Source organism: Oncorhynchus nerka, linkage group LG25 (assembly GCF_034236695.1).
Source record: "Oncorhynchus nerka isolate Pitt River linkage group LG25, Oner_Uvic_2.0, whole genome shotgun sequence".
Classification (NCBI taxonomy): domain Eukaryota; kingdom Metazoa; phylum Chordata; class Actinopteri; order Salmoniformes; family Salmonidae; genus Oncorhynchus; species Oncorhynchus nerka.
This window is the reverse complement of record NC_088420.1, coordinates 36200653-36228114: the sequence shown is the minus strand read 5'-3', so window position 1 is coordinate 36228114 and position 27462 is coordinate 36200653. Positions and strand designations below refer to the sequence as shown.

At 43.3% G+C, this 27462-nt stretch overlaps 1 protein-coding gene across 4 annotated transcripts; it reads left to right on the top strand.

Moving 5' to 3' along the window:
- The first annotated feature begins 682 nt into the window (after window positions 1–682).
- Window positions 683–25792, top strand: LOC115109454 (protein FAM107B-like). 4 transcript variants are annotated; one of them, XM_029634359.2, is made up of 5 exons: window positions 683–858; window positions 12946–13028; window positions 15656–15830; window positions 17654–17810; window positions 24741–25792. In XM_029634359.2, the coding sequence occupies exons 3-5, from the start codon at window positions 15703–15705 to the stop codon at window positions 24858–24860; spliced, it is 405 nt and encodes a 134-aa protein (XP_029490219.1). In that variant the 5' UTR covers window positions 683–858; window positions 12946–13028; window positions 15656–15702; the 3' UTR covers window positions 24861–25792. The 4 variants fall into 4 exon arrangements, with proteins under 4 accessions (XP_029490219.1, XP_029490218.1, XP_029490217.1 ...); XM_029634358.2 differs by lacking the exon at window positions 12946–13028 and having other exon boundaries at window positions 683–862; XM_029634357.2 differs by lacking the exon at window positions 12946–13028 and having other exon boundaries at window positions 685–858.
- Window positions 25793–27462: the final 1670 nt, after the last annotated feature.

The window sequence follows — 27462 nt, the reverse complement described above, 5'->3', positions numbered from 1 at the left end:
GTTTCAGGCCTTTCTTTTATGCCTGGCTATATTAGGTTAGCCGGCAAGTGACAGTGTCTAAGGTTCAGGACACGGTACTGGGCAGAGGTCGGCTAGTGATGACTATATAACAGTCTGATCATGACCTGGAGATGAAGCTCTTTATCAGTCTCTCTGTCCCAGTGTTGATGCACCTGTTCTCTCTCCGCCTAGATGGTAGCGGGGTGAACAGGCCATGGCTCGGGCGGCTGAGGGCCTTGAAGATCTTCTTGGCCTTCCGGTGACCCCGGGTGATACAGCCTGATAGAATGCTCTCGATTGTGCATCTGTAGACATTTGTGAGAGTCTTAGGGACCAAGACACATTTCTTCAGCCTTCTGAGGTTGAAGAGGCCCAGTTGCACCTTCTTCACCACTCTGTCAGTGTGAAGCAACCATTCCAGTTCCTCAGTGATGTACACATCGAGGAACTTGTAGCTTTTGAACCTCTCCTCTGCAGCTAGTTGATGTGGATGGGTATCGGTTGGTACATGTATGTATCGGATCTCTATGTGTGTGTGTCTCTCTGTACGTCTCCTAGACCCAGCCACAGCCGCTCGCTACCCTGCCACACCCCGTTTAAGAGCTCGGGGCAGAAAGAGAAAGAGAGGAGGAGCATGACATCATATTGGCCCGCCCATCCGGCATTAATTTAAATGTTCTATGGGCCGAATGTGTATGTAGGGCAGTTGAACAGTTTCATAGAAGCACAAAATCAGATTCGCAGACACACCTAAACGGAGAAGTGATCTGGAGAAGCACTGATGAGGCTCAAAACCACTTTGCCCGTTTAATTATTTAACTAGTCGACTTGGAGAAGTAGCGTCGGGATCGATTTTAGGTAGGTATGTGTATGTTTTCGTTTTGTCTGTCTGTTTCAGTTGTGTCTGTTTCATGAGCGCACACACAAAGCAGCGTGTGTGCTTTGGCTATAGCCTATCCATCGGGCCGCGTGTAGTGCCCCATTTAATCATCTAGATTTGTTTGATTTTCTTGAAACAACGCCGCCCTGATAAGAAGTGTTCAATTTGAGGCTATAGAAACGAAGATATTGCGAAACAGAAACTCGGGAGTCATTGTTGCTTTAAAAGCGCATATTGTTTCGCTAACGGGACAGTGAAGAAAGAAGCAGAAGAGATTCAGAATAAGACCGTTGTTTCGCCCATCTGTCTACCTCCAATCAATCCAGTCATTATCAACTTCAGGACTTTAACCAATGCGTTTATGGAACCTGTTGGAGAAAGTAAGATGCCCTAGACTTATTGAAATCGTATGAATCAATGTGTGTGAGTGATTTATTTAACTATTTGACATAATATACAGATTGGTTTATAGGCTATACACATTGTCACTGAAGTGGGCTACCTACATCATTTTAGTTGCCTTTTGTTAGTTTTGAGTTGGATAGCTGAGGTCTGAGTAAACAATTGGGTATGAGATTGTATCCGTGTGTACAGCATAGACAGGCAGAGATGAATCACTCTTCTGCAGGTCTGGAGCACATGGCCCTAGTCTTCTCTGACACACTGACCTTTCACTGTCAACCAAGAGAGACATAACACTTCTGGTGTGTGTGTGTGTACCCTATGTCTTGTGTCTGTGACATTTGATATTTTATGCAATCAGACTTGTCCCTGTGGTCAGTTATAGCCAAGGGTTCTAATGACTGATAGCTAGCTACCTTTGTCAAACTTTAACCACACTCAACCTAGATGTACTAGACAGATCTGTAGCATAGCCCAGTGGGTACAGGAGAGAGATTCCATCTTGAAGGCCGTAAAGTATTATATTCCACAGATAGTAGTTGGAGTATACATGCATTCGGAACTCAGAACTAAATCTTGCTTGCAATGCCAAAAGTTTGTGTAAGTTATTGGGTCAGAGAGGAAATCATTGTCTTGAGTAATTTCTCAGAACTTCACTTTCAGTAATCAACTACCGGAGAGTGGTGGAAGAGAGGAGATGAGAGCTGAGTGAAAGAGAGCTACAGTACATGTATATAAGAAATACAGAATATGAATGTGTAAATTGCACAGAGTTGAGAGTGAGTGAGGATGAGGGGAAAGGCCCAACACGTGGTCGTCATTTAGAAATGAATTTACTGAACGCTTTACATATGTTTTCTGATCTTTGAACTGCCCTTCCCTTTCTCTCTTTTCTCTATCTCACTCTCTCCACCTCCTGGCCCTGCTCTTTCTCTGTTCATCATGCCCCCCCCCCCCAACACACACACACACACACACACTGGTAGGGGGTTCTCCATATCATCATCCCCAGTGATTATCAAGGATATACTCTACATTACCAACTGCAGCATGCAGGAATACCCCACAAAGAAATGTTGCTCTCAGGTATGCTGAAATGGAGTGTGTCCTTGTCTCAGGTATTGTGAATGGACTATGGCAGTAGGGCAGTTACAGGTGCCTTTTTCCTTTTGGACGTAATCTGATACATTCCTAAAATGCACATGTGTGTGTGTTTAGGGTCCTCTATATACATCAGTCATTGTGTAATGTCTCTGTGCAGTAGGAGTAGGACATCCATGTTCATTAGTCAGCAGACTGACCTGAGCCCCAGACATACAGCCCATGCTGCACACTTACCTCCATGTCTCTCTCTCGCTCGCTCTTATTTCATTTCCCGTGTCCTTCTGTTTGATGTGATTTTCGATTGCATTGATGTCAATGTGGTTAGCGGGACAATCCATATGATTTGTATTTATGAGGAGGAATGTATACCGTGTTGCTTCTCTATGTCTTCCTCTGTGTTTGTGTAGACTCTCTGAGTAGGAGTGCTGATGATCTAGGATTAGTTTCTCCTTTTAGATCATAATGAATACAATTATATGTACAGGTAGGAACCTGACCCTAGATCAGCACTCCTACTCTGAGACGTTTTGTGGATATGGGTAATATACTGACAGACGCTACACAGAATATACAGACAGGAAGTTTAAACCAATGAATTGACATGAATAACGTACACTGTAAAAACCACAGGCTACACTGTAAACCTATAAACTCTGCATGTGCAAGGTGTCTGTGCAATGAGGGAGAAATAGACTACATGAACAAAAGTACAGTATGTGGACATGTGCTTGACGAACATCTCATTCAAAAATCATGGGCATTAATGGAGTTGGTCCCCCTTTGCTGCTATAACAGCCTCCACTTTTCTGGGAAAGCTTTCCACTAGATGGTAGAACATTGCTGCGGAGGCTTGCTTCCATTCAGCCACAAGAGGTCGGGCACTGATGTTGGGCGATTTAGGCCTGGCTCGCAGTCGGCGTTCCAATTCATCCCAAAGGTGTTGATGGGGTTGATGTCAGGGCTCTGTGCAGGCCAGTCAAGTTCTTCTACATCGATCTCGACAAACCATTTATGTATGGCCCTCGCTTTGTGCACGGGGGCATTGTCATTGTCATGCTGAAACAGGAAAGGGCCTTCCCCAAACTGTTGCCACAAAGTTGGAAGCACAGGATCGTCTAGAATGTCATTGTTTGCAGTAGCGTTAAGATTTCCCTTCACTGGAACTAAGGGGCCTAGCCTGAACCATGAAAAACAGTACCAGACCATTATTCCTCCTCCACCAAACTTTACAGTTGGCACTATGCATTTGGGAAGGTAGTGTTCTCCTGGCATCTGCCAACCCAGATTTGTCTGTCGGACTGCCAGAGGATGAAGCGTGATTCTTCTCTCCAGAGAACGCGTTTCCACTGCTCAGGAGTCCAATGCCGGCGAGCTTTACACCACTCCAGCCGGTGCTTGGCATTACGCATGTTGATCTTAGGCTTGTGTGTGGCTGCTCGTCCATGGAAACCCATTTCATGAAGCTCCCCCAGAAGCAATGTGCTGACATTGCTTCTGGAGGCAGTTTGGAACTCTGTAGTGAGTGCTGCAACCAACGGCAGATGATTTTTACGCGCTTCAGCACTCGGCGGTCCGGTTCTGTGAGCTTGTGTGGGCCTACCACTTCGCGGCTGAGCCGTTGTTTCTCCTAGACGTTTCCACTTCACAATAACAGCACTTAGAGTTGACTGAGGCAGCTCTAGCAGGGCAGAAATTTGATGAACTGACTTGTTGAAAAGTGGCCTCCTATGTCGGTGCCACGTTGAAAATCACTGAGCTCTTCAGTAATGCCATTCTACTGCCAATGTTTGTCTATGGAGATTGCATGGCTGTGCTCAATTTTATACACCTGTCAGTCGAAATGGCTGAATCCACTAATTTGAAGCTGGCACCGATACACATTATTGCTGCACAGCTCCGGTATTGAGGTTTGAGGGGGCATGGTCTCTCCCCTTCCCTAATCACCTATACCATTGATACCCATTGACTTCCAGTCATTGTGCTAATGTTAGTTAGCAATTGCGCTAGTCAGCAACTTCCTTCAAACTGCACACAGAGACATAAAAATGGTATCCATGAGTTTATCTGACTCTGGGGAAGTAGATAAAGGGCGTCTGCCAAAATCCCGAAGTATCCCTTTAATCACAAACAGGTTTTTAATGTTACATATTAATACACTACCTCTCTGAAAATGTTTTATGGCAAGGAACAAACACACAGCTTCTCTATGGCTCGGCATTGATTTCCCTTCATTGTGCCAGGAGCCTCAATCAGAATAAAGTACCATTACTGAACAGGCCACTCTGTATTTCACAAATTGATTTTACACACACACACAAGACTAAAAGCACCCCTCCCTACAGTAAGAGTGCTTGTTGGGTTAAAGTATACAGGAGATGCGGAGTCTGAGCTACATGAATTGGATTAAAACCTCCTGGCTGAATCCCGACATGATCCTGTCTTATTAGTAACACAGACAGTCTCTGTTCAGAATGGAGGTACATTACTGTAGTCTTTGAGGTCAGTCAGAGTAGGCCAACTAACTGTCCATACTTATTATAATGGGGAAGAGTTCCAGTGCCATAATTGATAAATAGCTTGTTGACAAAAGGATAGGGAAAACATTTTTTGTCTGTGTATTGTGTGTTGCTATGTTACAGCTCCTAATTTGTGCTGCAATTTAGACAACATAACACAACAGAGAACAGACTATGTATGATAACTATTAGTGTTTTTGGGTCACCTGGTTGTTTGGTGACCCATGTGTTCAATTAATGTGTGTGTGTCATTACCGTGTTCTGTGTGTGTTTATTGCCAGTGTGGTACGTCTGTCTGTCCGTCTGTCTTTATCTGTAACGGTAGTCTGTCGTGTTGCTAACGGTAACAGTACAAAAAAATAAAAAATATCCAGCAGTATGTAAATAAGACACCTAATCCACCCTACCGTCTTAGCTCACCACTGGCCTCAGCCAATAAGAGCGATGCGAGTGTCTGACTGTCTGTTCTAACTGTGTTTGTGTGACTTGTAGTAAAGTCCTTCCTCCTGGCAGTGGTGTCTGAAATACAGTGAAGATATATGGTTGGTCAGATATACCTTGAGCATTCCTATGTTAGCATGTGTTGGTGCCAACTGTGAGTGTGTATATCTGGCTCATAGAGCAGCCATTGTGTCAGGGGGACAGGAGAGCGGGACAGTTGTCTCCCCAAACTGCCTCTCTACCCCAACCCCATCACTTTATTTTGTGGGGCAGGTGTCCAGGTGTGTGTGTATATATCTGCTTAGATTTTCACTTGTCTGGAGGACAGGTGTTTGGTCACCCAGCCATCTGTATCTCACTCCTCTACCGTCCTCTGTTCGGAGGTGTGTGGCTACGGTCATGCTCCAGTATTAGAATAGTTCTGTAGGTTCATCACATTCCTATGGTGTGACTCAAACTGATGTCTCTGCCTTTTCAATGAGCTCCATTCACTCCATAATCTGTCTATCACCCTGCCTGTCACAACGTGTGTGGGTGAGTGAGTGATAACACAAGCATCTGCTTTAAAGACAACTCTTAATAAAGAGGCAGGAACATGACATCCCAGTTTGCAGTGAGGGGAAAAGAGTATTTGATCCCCTGCTGATTTTGTACGTTTGCCCACTGACAAAGAAATGATCAGTCTATCATTTTAATGGTAGGTTTATTTGAACAGTGAGACAGAATAACAACAACAAAAAATCCAGGAAAACGCATGTCAAAAATGTTATAAATTGATTTGCATTTTAATGAGGGAAATAAGTATTTGACCCCTCTGCAAAACATGACTTAGTACTTGGTGGCAAAACCCTTGTTGGAAATCAGAGGTCAGATGTTTCTTGTAGTTGGCCACCAGGTTTGCACACATCTCAGGAGGGATTTTGTCCCACTCCTCTTTGCAGATCTTCTCCAAGTCATTAAGGTTTCGAGGCTGACGTTTGCACAGATTTATATGGGATTAAGGTCTGGAGACTGGCTAGGCCACTCCAGGTCCTTAATGTGCTTCTTCTTGAGCCACTCCTTTGTAGCCTTGGCCGTGTGTTTTGGGTCATTGTCATGCTGGAATACCCATCCACGACCCATTTTCAATGCCCTGGCTGAGGGAAGGAGGTTCTCACCCAAGATTTGACGGTACATGGGCCCCGTCCATCGTCCCTTTGATGCGGTGAAGTTGTCCTGTCCCCTTAGCAGAAAAACACCCCCAAAGCATAATGTTTCCACCTCCATGTTTGACGGTGGGGATGGTGTTCTTGGGGTCATTGGCAGCATTCCTCCTCCTCCAAACACGGCGATTTGAGTTGATGCCAAAGAGCTCCATTTTGCTCTCATCTGACCACAACACTTTCACCCAGTTGTCCTCTGAATCATTCAGATGTTCATTGGCAAACTTCAGATGGGCATGTACAGTGGGGCAAAAAAGTATTTAGTCAGCCACCAATTGTGCAAGTTCTCCCACTTAAAGATGAGAGGCCTGTAATTTTCATCATAGGTACACTTCAACTATGACAGACAAAATGAGAAAAAATCCAGAAAATCAACATTGTAGGATTTTTAATGAATTTATTTGCAAATTATGGTGGAAAATAAGTATAAGACCAGTCGTCCTGGTCCCTTTGCAGAAAAACAGCGCCCAAGCATGATGTTTCCACCCCCATGTTTCACAGTAGGTATGGTGTTCTTTGGATGCAACTCAGCATTCTTTGTCCTCCAAACACGACGAGTTGAGTTTTTACCAAAAAGTTATATTTTGGTTTCATCTGACCATATGACATTCTCCCAATCTTCTCCTGGATCATCCAAATGCTCTCTAGCAAACTTCAGACGGGCCTGGACATGTACTGGCTTAAGCAGGGGGACACGTCTGGCACTGCAGGATTTGAGTCCCTGGCGGCGTAGTATGTTACTGATGGTAGGCTTTGTTACTTTGGTCCCAGCTCTCTGCAGGTCATTCACTAGGTCTCCCCGTGTGGTTCTGGGATTTTTGCTCACCGTTCTTGTGATCATTTTGACCCCATGGGGTGAGATCTTGTGTGGAGCCCCAGATCAGTGGTCTTGTATGTCTTCCATTTCCTAATAATTGCTCCCACAGTTGATTTCTTCAAACCAAGCTGCTTACCTATTGCAGATTGTCTTCCCAGTCTGGTGCAGGTCTACAATTTTGTTTCTGGTGTCCTTTGACAGCTCTTTGGTCTTGGCCATAGTGGAGTTTGGAGTGTGACTGTTTGAGGTTGTGGACAGGTGTCTTTTATACTGATAACAAGTTCAAACAGGTGCCATTAATACAGGTAACGAGTGGAGGACAGAGGAGCCTCTTAAAGTAGAAGTTACAGGTCTGTGAGAGCCAGAAATCTTGCTTGTTTGTAGGTGACCAAATACTTATTAATAAAATTAATAAAAAATCCTACAATGTGGTTTTTCTGGATTTTTTTTTTCTTTTTTCTTACGATAAATTACAGGCCTCATCTTTTTAAGTGGGAGAACTTGCACAATTGGTGGCTGACTAAATACTTTTTTGCCCCACTGTATATGTGCTTTCTTGAGCAGGGGGACCTTGCGGGCACTGCAGGATTTCAGTCCTTCATGGCGTAGTGTGTTACCAATTGTTTTCTTGGTGACTATGGTCCCAGCTGCCTTGATCCTCCTGTGTAGTTCTGGGCTGATTCATCACCGTTCTCATTATCATTGCAACTCCACGAGGTGAGATCTTGCATGGAGCCCCAGGCTGAGGGAGATTGACAGTTCTTTTGTGTTTCTTCCATTTGTGATTAATCGCACCAACTGTTGTCACCTTTTCACCAAGCTGCTTGGCGATGGTCTTGTAGCCCATTCCAGCCTTGCGTAGGTCTACAATCTTGACCCTGACATCCTTGGAGAGCTTGGCCATGTTGGAGAGTTTGGAATTTGATTGATTGCTTCTGTGGACAGGTGTCTTTTATACAGGTATCAAACTGAGATTAGGAGCACTCCCTGAGTGTGCTCCTAATCTCAGCTCGTTACCTGTATAAAATACTTATTTCCCTCATTAAAATGCAAATCAATTTATAACATTTTTGACATGTGTTTTTCTGGATTTTTTTGTTATTCTGTCTCACTGTTCAAATAAACCTACCATTAAAATTGGTAAAACGTACAAAATCAGCAGGGGATCAAATACTTTTTTTCCTCACTGTCTATTTTGTGTCCAACTTAGACAGGCTACTGCTCGTGGCTAAATACCACACTCGGTGCCTCAGAAAATCTGAGTTGAACTAAGAACAGACGGTTTGTCTTCCGAGGCTTCAGAGAGACATTTGGTTTTAATGTAGAACTGGGATTGGTGAGTTAGTTAGTTCGTTAGTTAAGTTGGTTAGTTAGTTACTTAGTATGAGACAACACTCCTATCAACAGGAAATTGTGAAAGAGTACACAGAAAGTGGAGCCATCTCTCTGTACAGTGTGCAGATTGCCACACAGGAAGAGGTCTGGGTGTGGCACAGAGAGGGAGAGAACATCTCTCTGCAGATTGGTTTCTGTACAAAGCTATCTATCCTAACTCAATACGCTCGTAACTGATTCAGCCCTCTTATGAGTAGGCTTATATTGAATACATTTTATGAGCAAGTATTACTATCATGTGCTGTACACTGCCCGTGTGTGTGTACCATGTAGTGAGTTAAGTGCTTAGGTCTTGGTTGGGAAATCCTGTTGCTGCAGTTTTCTTCCCAGGAAACACCAGTTTGCACGTGCTGCAGGTGACAAGAACTGTGTGTTTGAGAATACAGACATTCTCTGTGCCGTAGACATGATTGTTGTTGTTGTGTCTTCTGGCTGGTAGCTGTAATAATCTCTCAGCATTAGGCTGACACTGATAGGATGTGTGTTGTACTTTTTCACTATTCCCTGTGGAATGACATCCGGGCTGAATAGAGTTCACAAACGTTCCATTTTGGGTGTTTTACTGTTTCAATATTTCTAATGTTAGAGGGCTCTGACTCTGACACAGATCATGACTCACATGACTCCCGCTGTCATGACTCACGCTGCTCTGTGGGTGTGTATCCTGAGAAACATTTGATTGTGTATAGGCCCCCACCCTACTTTGAAACTGGGGAGGGGTGTTTCCCAGCAATCATTCAGGGCTGAGACCCTAGAATTCTCTGCTATTCTCGCTCTAGGACAGGAAATGCAAACCAGACCGCAGCCCCCCGAAACTCATTCTAGGTGGATGTGTTGGGTAAGAAACAACATCTGCACTGCTAAATATCACTGGTCCACATATAACTCTTTCTCCAACACCTCCTCATCCCTCCATCTGCCTCTGTCAGTTAGAAGGCTGTATATCTCTTTTTTAATCAGGGATTTCTTCATGACTAAGTGTGTGTGTTGTGGGGGGGGGGTCATATGGTAAAGCAGGCCGCCAGCTGGTCTCTCTAATGAGGACATCGGCACCACATGGACGAAGAGGAAGGGTTTTATAAGCTCTTACTTTCTTTCAACCTATGACCTCGCACAAAGCAAGTGTCCCCACCCCTCATTCTTTGAGTCTTTTGGTCTGAATCATCTCAACTTCTTCTCAATTGTCATTTTTTTCCTCCATCACCATGGAGACCAGTCATCACTCTCACCATCATAGACACAAGGCCAACAACAGGAAGTGGATGTGTGCGTGTGAGTTTAGCTGTTAGTTCATGCAGTCCCAGTGAAGGACAATTTGTTCTGATGCAGTAGCCCTGTGCAGTGCCAAGACTGTCATTCAATTAACTCTAATGCAGCCTGCTAGTGTAGACTCAGTGACTCTCTCTCACACACACACACACACACACACACACACACACACACACACACACCTACTTTATACATGCTCAGTCACTCCATCCCTTCCTCTCTCTTACTCCTTATAAATGCACACACAAGTGAACACCCTTGAGAAAGTACTCACCCATTAGTTCACTCACTAGTATTGCTTTGAGATGTTGACAGCCTCTGATTGTAATGAATGGGCTAGTTCCGCTCTCTTTCTCTCAATGTCTCTATCTCTGTTAATTTTGACCTTTTACCCCTCTCTCCCTCCCCCTGGTTTCCCAGTGTCCCTTACACACAGCATAACGTAGAGGTTGTGGGAGGGTTCTACATGAAAAGAGTAAACAAGAACCAGTACCAAGGTTTAATTCCTCTTCTCTCTGTGCATGTCTGTCATCTGACCACGTAGCAGTGTTTTTGTAGAGTATTAGTTCCTATGTAATGAGGTTGTCAGGTCTGACTGGAGAATCACACACTTGCCATCTGGTTCCTACACCTATAAACATGAAAGAGCTGCTTTAATGGGGATGCCTGGAATAGCAGGAAGTGCACTTCTAAAAAGTCCTCCACACACACGCTCACACTGCTGAAAGCTGTTTATTTCTTTCAGCCTAAAATCATATTTCGGTCATGGTGTTGACAGATGCTGTATGTCCCACAGTATAATATGGGAGGGCATGTGTGTTTTTCTCTCTCTCTCTCTTTCTGTCTTTTGCTCTCTGTGATAGTATTGTAGTGAGAAAGTCTTGTGGCAGCATGTCACACCCGTGCCCTGCACGCCCAAGACTGTCGTGCAGCTCCCCAGGACTGCCACGCAAAGAAGCATGATATTGAACTTCACTCAACTTTCTGAAGTTTTCCATGTTAACACAATCAACATTTACCTTTTACTGTGGCAATTGTGATCGAATCAGCGCAATATTAGCCACTTTCAATGCAACATACCGAAACAAAACAAACTATGTTAGAGATTTTGTTGTAGGCAGAACTCATCTGTAGGATTCTATTTCATTGACGGGGACGACTCAGGCCATACCCATACTCTACCCAGACCGGTGCAGCATATCCAATCAGAGCTGCATTAGAACTATATGCAAATAGACCATTGCCATATATGGGTCTGTGCAATTTACTTTGAACTGAACTGTGTTTACAGCATGAGCAGTTGTGAGTAGATGCACTTGTTTTAAGATCAAAGTGAGAGCTGCATGTAGCCACGTAGGTACATTTTGTTCATATCCTTTGCTAGTTAGTGCATTATTAGCCCAGTTATAGAAGTTAGCAATTGCTTCCTACAAGTGCCCAGAACGTGTACATTTCCAGACATATTTGAAAAGCGAGTCAGGTAAAGATTTTTTTGTTTGTTTTTGTCTTAAAAGGGGCAGTGTTGTATTTTGAGACAGTCTAGAATAAGCTAAGTAGCCAATAGAGGGTAGCATAATTTGCCTGATTCGCTGTAATAATAGTATGGGAGTTAAAATGTAATTTATTTTGTGGTTTCTTGCATGAAACATGTTCAGTCACCTCCTTGTCAGAAGGACAAGTGGATAAACAGGTTAATGTCAAGCCCTGCATTTTTTTCTTCTAAACTCTCATGGAATGCAGGCCTACACATTGAGCATCACACATTGGCTGCTACTGTAGGCTGAATGATAGAACAGCTATTTCCATGTGTTATGTGATGCATTTTCTCCATTGATTTTCATGGTAGGGCCACTCTGGTAGGCCTATATTATGATCAAATAGCAACAGTAGCCTCCTTGGCCACTGTTAAAACAGTAACTTAAAGCGAGTATAGCCTCAGTGGTCACAATAAAAAGCGCACTGGAAGTTGCACTGAATTTTCACAACTTGAAAGTTTGTACTTAGCGGTCTGTCCCAGACAAGAAGGGAGAGGACATGTCTCCACACTCTAAAATGGCTTCCTTCCCTTGTGTCCTCTCTAAAAACACAGGTAGATTTCCAGCACTATGTTTTCATCAGTCAGGTCATGCCAGATAATTGATCATGAAGAAAAGGAGATGAGGTGGGGAAGCCATTTTAGAATATGAGATACAGCCCGTCTGGGACTAGCCTGGGCCCTTTCAACTCCCAATGTCACTTACTCTTCCCCTGGGGCAGAGAGGAAGTGGCACCAGATGTGTTAAGCGAACGGATGCTTTCTCAATACCCCCAGCCTGGTTGCTCCACTACCCCCCCCCCCCCCCCGCTGCTCACACTAAAGGGTATTGCTTTTGATATACTCAGCAGCAACACGCATATACAGACAAACACACACACACACACACAGTGTGCCCTGTTTACATGTATTGTATATCCGCCTATCACGCCTACACTGACACTCTTGCGCACTCACACCCACACACTCACACTAACATAGACACACTCTCGCACATGCCCACCCACCACTTATGCTGCTGCCATACTGTTTACGATTATTATTATTCATCATGCTATCAGTCACTTTCTCCTAATCCCTGCCTACATGTACATATCTACCCCAATACTCCTGTATTCCTGCACATTGTACATTTGGTACTGGCACTGACCATGTGTGTATATATAGCTTCCTCTCTTATTTCTCGTGTTTTTTACTTTTTATTTGTTGTACTTTTTTGATATTGAATACTACACTTTTGGTTGGGGCTTGCAAGTTAAGCATTTCACTGTACTTGTGCATGTGACCTAAAACTTGAACACAGACACACACTGCGTATTGCCTTCATGTGAAATACATAGGGGTAATGTTTGATTTATGACTACCAAACATTTTTACCCCCACAGGGTGTAAAACACAATGGCGGTTTTCTGTCTCCCATAATGAGATCTACATCTGGCCCTCGCCGGAGAAAAAGATCAGTCAAAACGTGAGAGAGATGTTTTTCTTATTATCCACCTCTTTGTTATGCAACTGGCTCTTTGTTCATCTCTGGGATGTGAGGCAGCGGTGACCTCTAATGTTGAGATGTAAACATTACAGCTCTCCTCAGTGGCCCTCTCACCAACCGCCCCCTAGTGAGTGAGAATGACGATCATAATCAATAAGTTTAGATAGCTGGCCGTTAGACTAACTTACCAATCTAAAAATTGTTAGCTGACATTGCTACTTGAGTGACTGTGTCAGTGACTGACATAACAAGAAACTACTGATGCACAACCACAGTTCTAAATCACACTTTGTGTATTCTACTATTCTAACTGTCAACAGTAAATTGAGAACCTGTCCGTACTGTATTACAGCTCCATGCTCGCCGTTTCCCAGCGTTGTTGTTTCTTCAACACATAGGTCTACACGCAGATTAGAAATGCACTTAATAAAGTTTCCAATTAAGTTAAAAAAATGGTATGTAGCCTAGCATGCCTGTGTCTCAGATGACATGTTTTGTGCCCTGTAGCCTAGCATGCCTATGCCTCGGGTGACATGTTTTGGGCCCTGTAGACTAGCATGCCTATGTCTCGGGTGACATGTTTTGGGCCCTGTAGCCTAGCATGCCTATGTCTCGGGTGACATGTTTTGGGCCCTGTAGCCTAGCATGCCTATGTCTCGGGTGACATGTTTTGGGCCCTGTAGCCTAGCATGCCTATGTCTCGGGTGACATGTTTTGGGCCCTGTAGCCTAGCATGCCTATGTCTCGGGTGACATGTTTTGGGCCCTGTAGCCTAGCATGCTTATGTCTCGGGTGACATGTTTTGGGCCCTGTAGCCTAGCATGCCTATGTCTCGGGTGACATGTTTTTGGGCCCTGTAGCCTAGCATGCCTATGTCTCGGGTGACATGTTTTGGGCCCTGTAGCCTAGCATGCCTATGTCTCGGGTGACATGTTTTGGGCCCTGTAGCCTAGCCTTCCTATGTCTCGGGTGACATGTTTTGGGCCCTGTAGCCTAGCATGCCTATGTCTCGGGTGACATGTTTTGGGCCCTGTAGCCTAGCATGCCTATGTCTCGGGTGACATGTTTTGGGCCCTGTAGCCTACCCTGCATTTGTCATTAAAGTTATTTTCAGGTCAATAGATAAAATATGAACTGTGTGTGTGTGAGGGGACGCCGTGTACAGGTAATATCACATTTCATCATAGTTCATTCCAAACAGCCGCTTTGCTCTAACCTCAGTAGGACAGCTGCACGCACAGGGAACACAGCAGTAGTGAATCTCTCCTCCCCTGTCTAGTGTTCAAATTGAGCTATTTAAGTGGGAAGTCTGTTGTTAGCTTATTCTGACTTTAAATCAACAGTTGAGATGGCTACTATGTGAAGAATACCAGTCTTCTCTTACCTACTGCAGAGTAAATTGGAGAACGTTTGTTAGATTTCCCAATGTCTAGATAATTTTACGCATTTTAACCAGTCTTTATTATGCTTGAATGTGTTACCGGTTAAAGTGTAACTTTTTATAATGAAAGGACAATGGGTGGGATTTTTGCATATGCAGTGTGAGCTTTGTTATTGTTATGCAGACTGTCTGTGTCGTGATAACTCTTCATATGGTTTTCATGCAAAGTACAATAAGAAGATTTGGGATGATAATATGGAATTGTCTCCAGGGAGAAATGGTCTTAAATAAACATGCTATATATTATCCATACATTTTACATTAATTTGGTGGCTGCAGGAAATTGTACTCTGATCTATATAGATGATCAAATCCATGTAGGACTAATGGAAATGTGTAACCTTCTATTTGGATATTCAAATCAGTTTGTGAGAAATTTAGAATAGGTAATGGGACTACTCCCTATTTGAGTTGATAGCTGATCATCTTAGGGACTGTATTGTATGTCTGTAATCAAGTAATTGCATCTCTGGATGACATTTTAAATGTAGTATGTCCATATAAAAGTGATATTTTGATGGATATAGGCTTGTTGTTGCCAGCAGTATCTGTGAGACCTGTGAGCAGCGCCAGCTCTAGCCTTTTGGGGGACCGAAGCGAGATTTGGTTGGTGGGCCCCTCACCTTGTGGCACAATATTTTAGTGGCCCCCCTTTTGACAGGAGTGAAGAATTTGTTTTAAAGCATATTTTCTGTAATTCTACACATTTTCTAATCACTTAGTCATTCTCATGCAGGTATATTATTAGCATAACATATCAAAATCAATGGGGTCCCCCTGGGGGTCAGGGCCCCTTGGCATGTACCCTATGTGCCCGGTAGGTATTCTGCAATAAGGTGACAGCTTATGTCACTTATGCTTGGAACCAGCCCTGCCTGTGAGATTCTCTATGCAGATGTTTGCCTCATTCTGGAGAATAGAACATTCCTCTAGTGGAATGGAATGATTATGTAACTCCAACCTCTCAGTAGTGAGGGTCGTAATGTCTCGGTGCATTAAATAGATGGATGTCTCGATAGCATCCAGAGCTGAAGCCTGATTTTGACATGTTTGCATGAAATAGAGCTGGTATAGTTGACCATTACAGTGTGTAAATGAATCCATGAATTGAGATGTATAATAAATGACTAATAACATATTGAATCCCGTCTTCTCTCCTCGTCAGATCGGTGTGTGGACCCAGGTCTGTCTCTGTCTCGGGGCAGGAGTGTGATGGCTGAGCCGGACTATCTGGAGGGGGACTGTGAGGAGATGATCAAACCCAAGAAGCTGTTGAACCCAGTCAAGGGCTCCAGAAACCACCAAGACCTCCATCGAGAACTCATGATGAACCAGAAGATGTAAGGACTGGGAACAACACTGGGGCAACACACACTTCTCTTCCTCCTCCTGTTTCTACTACATTTTATTTCCCAGCTGTCTATACCCTGATCCTCGTCTTAATCGAGAGGGCAACGGTAACGTTTCTATTCATACAACACCAGTTTATCTTCCTTTTGACTGACTCACCCAGGGCAGATCACTGTGTTGTGGTAGAAATACATCCTGGCTCATACCGTGGATGGATGAGATCAAGCCATTCATGAGGTTGACATGAACAGTATATAACCCTGGCGTTCAACTCTGCACACAGAGGTTCAAAGGTTTATCCTTGCCTACCGTTTGATTGTGTTGATTTCCATCTATTGGTTGAGGGTTGAGTCAGCTGATCCTGAATCTGTTAGAAGTGTGTGACTGCGTTCTAATGCAGCGTGTTGCTATGCTATGACAGTGTATTGGGGATACGCCTGTGGGAGATGCATAACAGTACTGCCATGTAAACCTTAATGCATGAAACTTTTAATATGAGTTATTATATAAAACCTTTAGTTCCTTCTACTGTCTCAGAATTATTACATATCAACCTGTACTTACTGCATGTAAAAGGTTCCTACTGACCCAATATTATTATAGCAGTACAATCACAACCATCTTTTTTACAATCTAAAACGTACGTTTCCAGTGAACAGTTCTGCACTTGAGTGGGTGGGTAGAATAAATGGATGGATCTCGGTGAATTGAGAAAAATATTTTTGGCTGAATGGTTTTGTAATACCTTGAGTTGCCACTTGGGAAAATGTAAGGTACAGAATGGACCGTGGCTGCAATTCACACTGGTTATGCGTGTGTGTTTGCATGCATGACTGTGTGTGGCTTCGATTCACACCATCAGTGCTGAGGCTCAAAGGGTGTCTTTTTCCTCTCACTCTGAATGGACAGATGCTCAAAGCCTTGTTGCCGTGTGCGTGTGCATGTATGAACACAGTGTGTACTGTTGACAGCTGTACATCACTGTGTCCGGCCTGTTAGCACGCTGCACAGAACCATGTGCATTATGGACATGAACACAGAGCTCTGGAGTATGAAGGAAGGGAAGAAAGGATGTGAGGGGGAACTTGAGAGGATTTTTAAAAATTTGGTTTAAAGTGGATTAGTCATAGTGGTGATGATGAGAGCCAGGGATGGTAAGGAACGTTATGTAAGGGGGATACCTAGTCAGTTCCACAACTGAATGCATTCAACTTCTTTGAATCAGAGCGGTGCGTGGAGCTGCCTTAATCAACTTCCACGTCATCAGAGCCCAGGGAGCAGCTCTTGTTGGGGGTTAACTGCCTTGCTCAAGGATAGAACGGACGATTATTACTATTCGCCGGCTCAGGGATTCGAACCAGCGACTGTTCGGTTACTGGCCCAACGCTCTTAACCAGCTACACCATCCCCCTCAGAGTCTCTTACTGTTCCCTAACTACCTATGTTCTAACTGTAACACAAACACACTATTATGCTGCAGTTACTTATTCGATAACTAGCTGACTACAGGGGTGGCTGGGGTCTGTGTTTATGTCATGGCCGTAGGCAGAGACATTTTGAAATCATAAAACCCCCAACTCGACACAGGTGCGTAACAACAAAATGTAAACGCCTGTTTCATCAATGTCATGTCTATCAGTAAGGGGACTGCTCAAGTCACAACAAAATGGAAACGCCTGTTTCATCAATGTCATGTCTATCAGTAAGGGGACTGCTCAAGTCACTTCTCAGAATTTGGAGTAAAAGAAAGGGAGTTATATTATGAAAGAGGATGTTTGTACTAACAGCTCCTGCGATTGGTTGTTTCTCCTAGGGGCCTAGCTCCCCAGAACAAGCCAGAGCTCCAGAAGGTTCTGGAGCTGAGGAAGAGAGAGCAGGTTCTCAAGGCCCAGAGGGAGGAGCAGGAGGCCCACACCAAAAGGAGCGACCTGGAGATAGAATTAATGAAGAGACAACAGAAACTAGAACAGGTAAACACATTCACACACACATGCCTCCGCACACACACACTGTGATACTTACACACACCCAACACTGTAAACCTACAGGTAACTGCCAACAGTTAGTAAAAGAGGGATACAACGTATACTGAAAGCAGGTTATTCCACACAGGTGATTCCTGAGTTAAATAAAGGACCAATGCAGCCGTTTTTATCTGGGTAACAAATATACTGTGATTTATATATATATATTATTTATATATATATATTATATAACCATTTTAATTGAAAATAACAGGTTCTTAGCAAAGATCAATTTCTCAAGCAAGATTTTTGTTAGGACTGTCTGGGAGTGGTCTGAGTGGGAAAGGGAAAACTAGCTATTATTGGAAGAGGTTTGGAATTATCTTATTGGTCTAACTAACTGGTGACATCACCAGGCAGGCAAAAACTCCACCCCAGCAAAACAGGCAAAAATTTCAGGTGGTCTTTTCAAGCGGCTCTTACACTGAAAGGGCGTTATCATAATTTTCACAGTATTATTCCAACCTCGTGGTATGGGAATATATATAAAACACATCGAAATCACATTTGCCTGCACTGTACCTTTAAGCAATTAAAATCCCATCAGGCTTAGGGTAATGTATAAAAATACTGGGCAGGCCATTATTTTGGCTGTCATGGCTATGCCCCCATAGTATGACACTGCCCACATCCACAGGGCACCAGTGGTCACTAAATGGTTTGTTGAGCATGAAAACGATGTAAACCATGAACCTGGGTCGGGTCGTCTGTCTCCAGATCTCGACCTAATTGTACACTTATGGGAGATTTTCTGGAGCCGCGCCTGATACAGAATGGTGTTGAATGGTGTTGAATCCCTCCAATAAGAGTTCCAGACACTTGTAGAATCTATTCCTATTAGGCTTGGGCAATATAATGTATACCGGGGTATTTTGAAATACCGAGGGTATGATTTTCAATACCGTTTAAATATATATGATTGTATTTTTGGGGAGGTTGGGGGTGCATGATACGCCACTGCTTATAATTAGAAATGAAGTATAACTATAAGAAATATAAGATGTCAAATAAATCCTATCCAGCTCAGGGCTGCAGGTATCCAGTTGGTTTGCTAACCTACTAGCTAAGTGGTTACAGAAGATGCATTCAATCCCCTCCTCGATCAAGATCCCTGTACACAGTAGCCTCAATCATTCTTAAATGGAAGACGTTTGGAACCCCCAAGACTCTTCCTAGAGCTGGCTGCCCGGTAGAGTGGCCTGATGGGAGCCACTCCTCAGTAAAAGGCACATGACAGCCCACTTGGAGTTTACCAAAAGGCACCTAAAGGACTCTGACCATGAGAAACAAGATTCTCTGGTCTTAAGAAACCAAGATTGAACTCTTTGGCCTGAATGCCAAGCGTCAAGGCTTCAGGAAAGCTGGCACCATCCCTACATTGAAGCATGGTGGTGGCAGCATCATGCTGTAGGGATGATTTTCAGCAGCAGGGACTAGAAGACTAGTCAGGATCGAGGGAAAGATGAACGGAGCAAAGTACAGAGATATTCTTGATGAAAACCTGCTCCAAAGCGCTCAGGACCTCAGACTGGGGCGACGGTTCACCTTCCATCAAGACAACGACCCTAAACACACAGCCAAGTCAATAAAGGACTGGCTTCGGAACCAGTGGCCCAGCCAGAGCCCGGACTTGAACCTGATTGTGAACATCTCTAGAGAGACCTGAAAATAGGTGTGCAGCGACGCTCCCCATCCAACCTGACAGAGCTCAAGAGGATCTGCACAGAAGAATGGGAGAAACTCCTCAAATTATAGGTGTGCCAAGCTTGTAGAGTCATTCCCAAGAAGACTCGAGGCTGTAATCGCTGCCAAAGGTGCTTTAACAAAGTACTGAGTAAAGGGTCTGAATACTTACAATAAAAAAATGAAATATTTATATTTATTGCAAAAATGTCTAAATTCCTGTTTTTGCTGGGTGAGCCATGTGAGAGGTGCTTGGGAGCACACAGACGGGACAAGGGATTTATAAGTATTATATTCAGCCTAAGAGCACAACAGCCACTGGCCACAGAAGGCATGGACTTCTTTAGGGGGCATTACGGCCACGCAAAGGGGATGCCGCCGGGAAATTTGAGGCATTACCAAGTACTTGTCAAATTGTGAATGAGAGACTGATGAAGTGTGTGCAGCCTGCGCAAAAAAAAACTAAGCAGAGCTCATGCCTTCATTAGTTGCATCATGCAGCCTTGTACAAATCAAAACATATAGCCCAACATTTGTATCGCATCTAAAGTTACATTAATAACTCTAAATGAAGCATATAGCAGGACTTGTTTCTTTGTTAACTGCTCAACACAGAGTAGCCGAATGTATGCACTCCATCAAATCGTTTGGAGACAATATCCTTTCTATTTTTTTCAGCTATGTTCAAATGTATTCTTGATACTGTTTGTTTCTAAATAGAGTAAAAACTCACCAATGATTAGTAAAGCTCAAACCAAGTTTATTTACTCAATGGGTCAAACAGCTGAAAGACATGTTTCCTCCACACAAGTGTGTGTGTGTGTGTGTGTGTGTGTGTGTGTGTATATATTATATATATATATATATATATATATATATATATATATAGTGCCTTGCGAAAGTATTCGGCCCCCTTGAACTTTGCGACCTTTTGCCACATTTCAGGCTTCAAACATAAAGATATAAAACTGTATTTTTTTGTGAAGAATCAACAACAAGTGGGACACAATCATGAAGTGGAACGACATTTATTGGATATTTCAAACTTTTTTAACCTCTTGCTCCTACCTGACACGCAGGCGTCCCATCTAGACATCTGGAAATGCAAATGCGCTACGCTAAATGCTAATAGTACTAGTTAAAACTCAAACGTTCATTAAAATTAAAATACACATGCAGGGTAGTGAATTAAAGCTACACTCGTTGTGAATCCAGGCAACAAGTCAGATTTTTAAAATGCTTTTCGGCGAAAGCATGAGAAGCTATTATCTGATAGCATGTAACACCCCAAAAGACCCGCAGGGGACGTAAACAAAATAATTAGCATTGTCGGTGCTACACAAAACGCACAAATAAAATATAAAACATTCATTACCTTTGACCATCTTCTTTGTTGGCACTCCTATTGGGTCTTTTTTTCGATTAAATCGGTCCATATATAGCCTAGATATCGATCTATGAAGACTGTGTGATCAAGGAAAAAAATTGCGTTTTATAACGTAACGTCATTTTTAAAATTAAAAAAGTCGACGATAAACTTTCACAAAACACTTCGAAATACTTTTGTAATGCAACTTTAGGTATTAGTAAAAGTTAATAAGCGATCAAATTGATCACGAGGCGATGTATATTCTATAGCTGTACGTCTGGAAATAATGTCCGGGTAAATCTCAACCAAAATATCCGGTCGGAGACCGGAAGAACTGCGCTGCCTTGTGTCTGTTTGACCAAGAAACAAATAGTAGGCAAATGACAAGACTGTTGACATCGTGTGGAAGCTGTAGGTATTGCAACCTCGGCCCCATTAAATGTGGTTCACCTTTATCAATAGGTTGAAGTGGCGCATGGATATATTTTTCAATTTTCAGTGATCAGATTTTCCTGCACTTTTCGATGAAACGCACGTTCTGTTATAGTCACAGCCGTGATTTAACCAGTTTTATAAACGTCTGAGTGTTTTCTATCCACACATACTAATCATATGCATATACTATATTCCTGGCATGAGTAGCAGGGCGCTGAAATGTTGCGCGATTTTTAACAGAATGTTCGAAAAGGTAGAGGGTCGACTTAAAAGAGGTTTTAATAAATCAAAAACTGAAAAATTGGGCGTGCAAAATTATTCAGCCCCCTTAAGTTAATATTTTGTAGCGCCACCTTTTGCTGCGATTACAGCTGTAAGTCGCTTGGGGTATGTCTCTCAGTTTTGCACACATTGAGAGACTGAAATTTTTTCCCATTCCTTCTTGCAAAACAGCTCGAGCTCAGCGAGGTTGGATGGAGAGCATTTGTGAACAACAGTTTTCAGTTCTTTCCACAGACTCTCGATTGGATTCAGGTCTGGACTTTGACTTGGCCATTCTAACACCTGGATATGTTTATTTTTGAACCATTCCATTGTAGATTTTGCTTTATGTTTTGGATCATTGTCTTGTTGGAAGACAAATCTCCGTCCCAGTCTCAGGTCTTTTGCAGACTCCATCAGGTTTTCTTCCAGAATGGTCCTGTATTTGGCTCCATCCATCTTCCCCTCAATTTTAACCATCTTCCCTGTCCCTGCTGAAGAAAATCAGGCCCAAACCATGATGCTGCCGCCACCATGTTTGACAGTGGGGATGGTGTGTTCAGGGTGATGAGCTGTGTTGCTTTTACGCCAAACATAACGTTTTGCATTGTTGCCAAAAAGTTTCATCTGACCAGAGCACCTTCTTCCACATGTTTGGTGTGTCTCCCAGGTGGCTTGTGGCAAACTTTAAACAACACTTTTTATGGATATCTTTAAGAAATGGCTTTCGTCTTGCCACTCTTCCATAAAGGCCAGATTTGTGCAATATACGACTGATTGTTGTCCTATGGACAGAGTCTCCCACCTCAGCTGTAGATCTCTGCAGTTCATCCAGAGTGATCATGGGCCTCTTGGCTGCATCTCTGATCAGTCTTCTCCTTGTATGAGCTGAAAGTTTAGAGGGACGGCCAGGTCTTGGTAGATTTGCAGTGGGCTGATACTCCTTCCATTTCAATATTATCGCTTCCACAGTGCTCCTTGGGATGTTTAAAGCTTGGGAAATCTTTTTGTATCCAAATCCGGCTTTAAACTTCTTCACAACAGTATCTTGGACCTGCCTGGTGTGTGTTCCTTGTTCTTCATGATGCTCTCTGCGCTTTTAACGGACCTCTGAGACTATCACAGTGCAGGTGCATTTATACGGAGACTTGATTACACACAGGTGGATTGTATTTATCATCATTAGTCATTTAGGTCAACATTGGATCATTCAGAGATCCTCACTGAACTTCTGGAGAGTTTGCTGCACTGAAAGTAAAGGGGCTGAATAATTTTGCACGCCCAATTTTTCAGTTTTTGATTTGTTAAAAAAGTTTGAAATATCCAATAAATGTCGTTCCACTTCATGATTGTGTCCCACTTGTTGTTGATTCTTCACAAAAAATACAGTTTTATATCTTTATGTTTGAAGCCTGAAATGTGGCAAAAGGTCGCAAAGTTCAAGGGGGCCGAATACTTTCGCAAGGCACTGTATATATATATACCCCAATTTGGGTGAAGTATCCTCCTTCCCTCTAAACATTACATCTTTATTGCTAGGTAGGAATTTAAGTGATGCAGACAATAAACTGTTCCTTCTCCTTTAATGTGACCTGACCCTGGCCCCCATTCCTCACTAATCCACATCTCTCCACCTTTATCAGTGACTGCAACCATGTGATTGCCTTTCCATTACTCAATACATTCCAAGCATAATTGCCTCCACCATATACATTCCTCCTACAGATAACCATTAACTTCTGGTGTAGAAACCAGACTATAGCACTCCTCATTTCCATAGGATACCTGATATTTAAAAATGTTTCAAGTTTAGGAGTCAGAACCCATCAATACTATAAAATGACATAAAAGAATGCCACAGAAATCTAAGCAAATATTGTCTGCCAAATGAACTAGTGTAGCCCATAGCCATATGCAATAGCCAGATCAGGGCCTAACATAAGGACAACTCAGAGTATGCTATTCTGTTCTTCTGAAATAGACTACATTTTTCTTCATATCATGTTTCTTTAGACCTATCTAAAATAAATAATGGATTTATTGTGTATGCTATATTACATGGATTTATTTGACTTTTTAAAAATCTACCAAAATGTTCCAAAGGTTGCATCAGTGGCTTGTAGGCTATGCATGGAAGCTAGGCGATGCTAAATGTATTTGTTAATTACCGTGAGATTGGCAGTTATTTGCTTGACAAACACCGTCTGACAAAATGGTATGACCACCACAGCCCAAGTCTCACACACAGATCACCCTGATACAATACTGGTAGCTCACACACACACACACACACAAACTCAGCAAAAATCGATCCCGCTCCAGAGTACAGGCCTCTGTAACTCTCATTCCTTCGACGATAAACGCGAATCCGACCATTACCCCTGGTGAGACAAAACCGCAACTTGTCAGTGAAGAGCACTTTTTCCAGTCCTGTCTGGTCCAGCGACGGTGGGTTTGTGCCTATAGGCGACGTTGTTGCTGGTGATGTCTGGTGAAGACCTGCCTTACAACAGGCCTACAATCCCTCAGTCCAGCCTCTCTCAGCCTATTGCGGACAGTCTGAGCACTGATGGAGCGATTGTACATTCCTGGTGTAACTTGAGCAGTTGTTGTTGCCATCTTGTACCTGTCGATCCTGTGTAGGTGTTACACGTGGTCTGCCACTGCGAGGACAATCATGTCCGTCCTGTCTCCCTGTAGCTTGTCTTAGGCGTCTCACAGTATGGACATAGCAATTTATTGACCTGGCCACATCTGCAGTCCTTATGCCTTCTTGCAGCATGCCTAAGGCACGTTCACACAGATGAGCAGGGACCCTGGGCATCTTTTTTTGTGTTTTTCAGAGTCAGTAGAAAGGCCTCTTTAGTGTCCTAAGTTTTCATAACTATGACCTTATTTGTCTACCGTCTGTAAGCTGTTCGTGTCTTAACGACCGTTCCACAGGTGCATGTTCATTAATTGTTTATGGTTCATTGAACAAGCATGGGAAACTGTTTAATGCCTTTACTCTGAAGAATTTTGAAAGATAGGGTCCTGAACAAGGGAAGTTTCTTTTTTTTGTTGAGTTTACAAGCTAAAATGTACTTGTACTAATATTTAACCTAACATACTTCTCTGTCTGTGTTTAGCTGGAGTTGGACCAGCAGAAGGATGAGGAGGAGCAGGAGAACACCCCTGAGTTTGTGAAGATGAAGAGCAATCTTAGGAGGACCAAGCAGGAGGCTAATGGGGAGGAACGTACCACTTAGGGGCCCATGGGGGGGGGGGGGATGTTTGAGAGCGAAGGAGAGGGCAACTGTGTACATAGAGGTATGTTTGTGTGTTTGTGCAGAGTCTATGGCACATGTCATCTGAGGTGGAATTCACTTCCTGATTCTGATTTTTCCGACCCTGTTGAGAAAGACTATAGACAATTTTGTCTGCCTACTAAATACCAACAGTACTACAGACCTCTTTGTCTGTCTGCTACAGCACTCACCACAGGCAGTGACCAAGGAAACTTAACCACGTCAGCTTCTCTCACCAACAGACAGACTTTGCAGAGAAGAGAATCCCCTATAGACTACAGACTGCTTTGTCTGCCTGCTGTAGTACTCGCATCAGCATCTCCACTCAACACACAGACAGAGAGGAGACTTAACATGGGCACAAAACACGGAACATGCTACACATGGACAGTCAACCATTCTTCTTGGGAAGCCTGATGCAGGGACAAACAGAACCCACACAGTTTCCATTCCCTCTCTCCTGTCTGCTCCTCTCTCTCCGGCCACAGAAAGTTCTCCTTCTGTTATTGTTGTTGTTGTTTTCATTTTCAGAACCCAGAATAGAAAAGCGGACACTGGATGGACTCTTAAAACTGTGTTTTGTAAAAATGCCAAATTAATGTGCTGTTATTTATGTTTGTTTGTAGTATTTTAGCCCCATGTAGGGAGTGTGTGAGACATCTGTTTAGTTTTACAGCTCAATGTGTGGAACCTGAGCAGGACAGGACGAGTGTTTGTGTGAAAAAACACCCAGGTTACTTTTTTATTTTTTATCTCCAACATACCACTTCCTCAGCTAATGCTATTTGAAGCAATACTAGAACCCCTTTCAAGTGTGAGACTTTTCTTTCTATAATTATAATGGTTTCTATAATTGTTTTTTTTGTATGAATAAAAGTGACATTAAATCATCAGTGGTGGTGGTTGAAATAATTGTTCTTCCTCTGTCAACCATGGTTACCTGCAAGGAAACACGTGGCGTCATCATTGCTTTGCAAAAAAAAAACGCTTCACTGGCAAGGATACTGCTGCCAGTAAGATTGCACCTAAATCAACCATTTATCGGATCATCAAGAACTTCAAGGAGAGCGGTTCAATTGTTGTGAAGAAGGCTTCAGGGCGCCCAAGAAAGTCCAGCAAGCGCAAGGACCGTTTCCTGAAGTTGATTCAGCTGCGGGATCGGGGCACCACCAGTACAGAGCTTGCTCAGGAATGTCAGCAAGCAGGTGTGAGTGCATCTGCACGCACAGTGAGGCGAAGACTTTTGGAGGATGGCCTGGGGTCAAGAAGGGCAGCAAAGAAGCCACTTCTCTCCAGGAAAAACATCAGGGACAGACTGATATTCTGCAAAAGGTACAGGGATTGGACTGCTGAGGACTTTTCTTTGATGAACCCCCTTTGTTTGGGGAAAAAAGCTTGTCCGGAGAAGACAAGGTGAGCGCTACCATCAGTCCTGTGTCATGCCAACAGTAAAGCATCCTGAGACCATGTGTGGGGTTGCTTCTCAGACAAGGGAGTGGGCTAACTCACAATTTTGCCTAAGAACACAGCCATGAATAAAGAATGGTACCAACACATCTTCCAAGAGCAACTTCTCCCAAACATCCAGGAAGAGTTTGGTGATGATCAATGCCTTTTCCAGCATGATGGAGCACCTTGCCATAAGGCAAAAGTGATAACTAAGTGGCTCGGGGGACAAAACATCGATATTTTGGGTCCATGGCCAGGAAACTCCCCAGACCTTAATCCCATTGAGGATGTGGCCCAGAAGTTAATTGACAGCATGCCAGGGCGGATTGCAGAGGGCTTGAAAAAGAAGGGTCAACACTGCAAATATTGACTCTTTGCATCAACTTCATGTAGTTGTCAATAAAAGCCTTTGACACGTATGAAATGCTTGTTATTATACTTCAGTATTCCATAGTGACATCTGACAAAAAATATCTAAAGACACTGAAGCAGCAAATTTCGTGGAAGTTCATATTTGTCATTCTCAACTTTTGGCCACGACTAGGATTTCCAGGTCAGTTTAGCAGTAAACTTCTAGATATGGCTAGCTAGCTAACTAGATTGCTAACTTAGCCAATGAAATGTGTGTTTTGTGAGGGAGAGAGAAAGTCATATAAATTATGCTAGTTACTACCCCTGGTAATTTGGCCAAATAACCGTGTGTGAGAGAAATGGTAATAGAAATTATGGTTGACACTTTCCCTGATCATTTGGTCAGATAAGTGTGTCTGTGTGTACAGTAGGTGACATGTCCATGTTCGCTATCTAATAACTATAGTTATGCTAGGTGATGGTTTGGCTTATGTACTCATGGCTATGTAGAAGAAGACTGTAGGAGGGAATGGAGAGGACTCACGGACAGGTATCAGAGCGAGGGGCAGAGAAGAAGATGTCCGGGTCAGCAACTTCAGGCGCTTCTGCTACATTTTCTATTTTCTGGATCCATTTATTGTGCCTAGGGCAACAAGTGGAAATTCACCACCAGTACAGCGTGACCCTCTACGTCATCTTCAGTATGTCCACCACCGGTGCAGCGTGACCCTCTACGTCATCTTCAGTATGTCCACCACCGGTG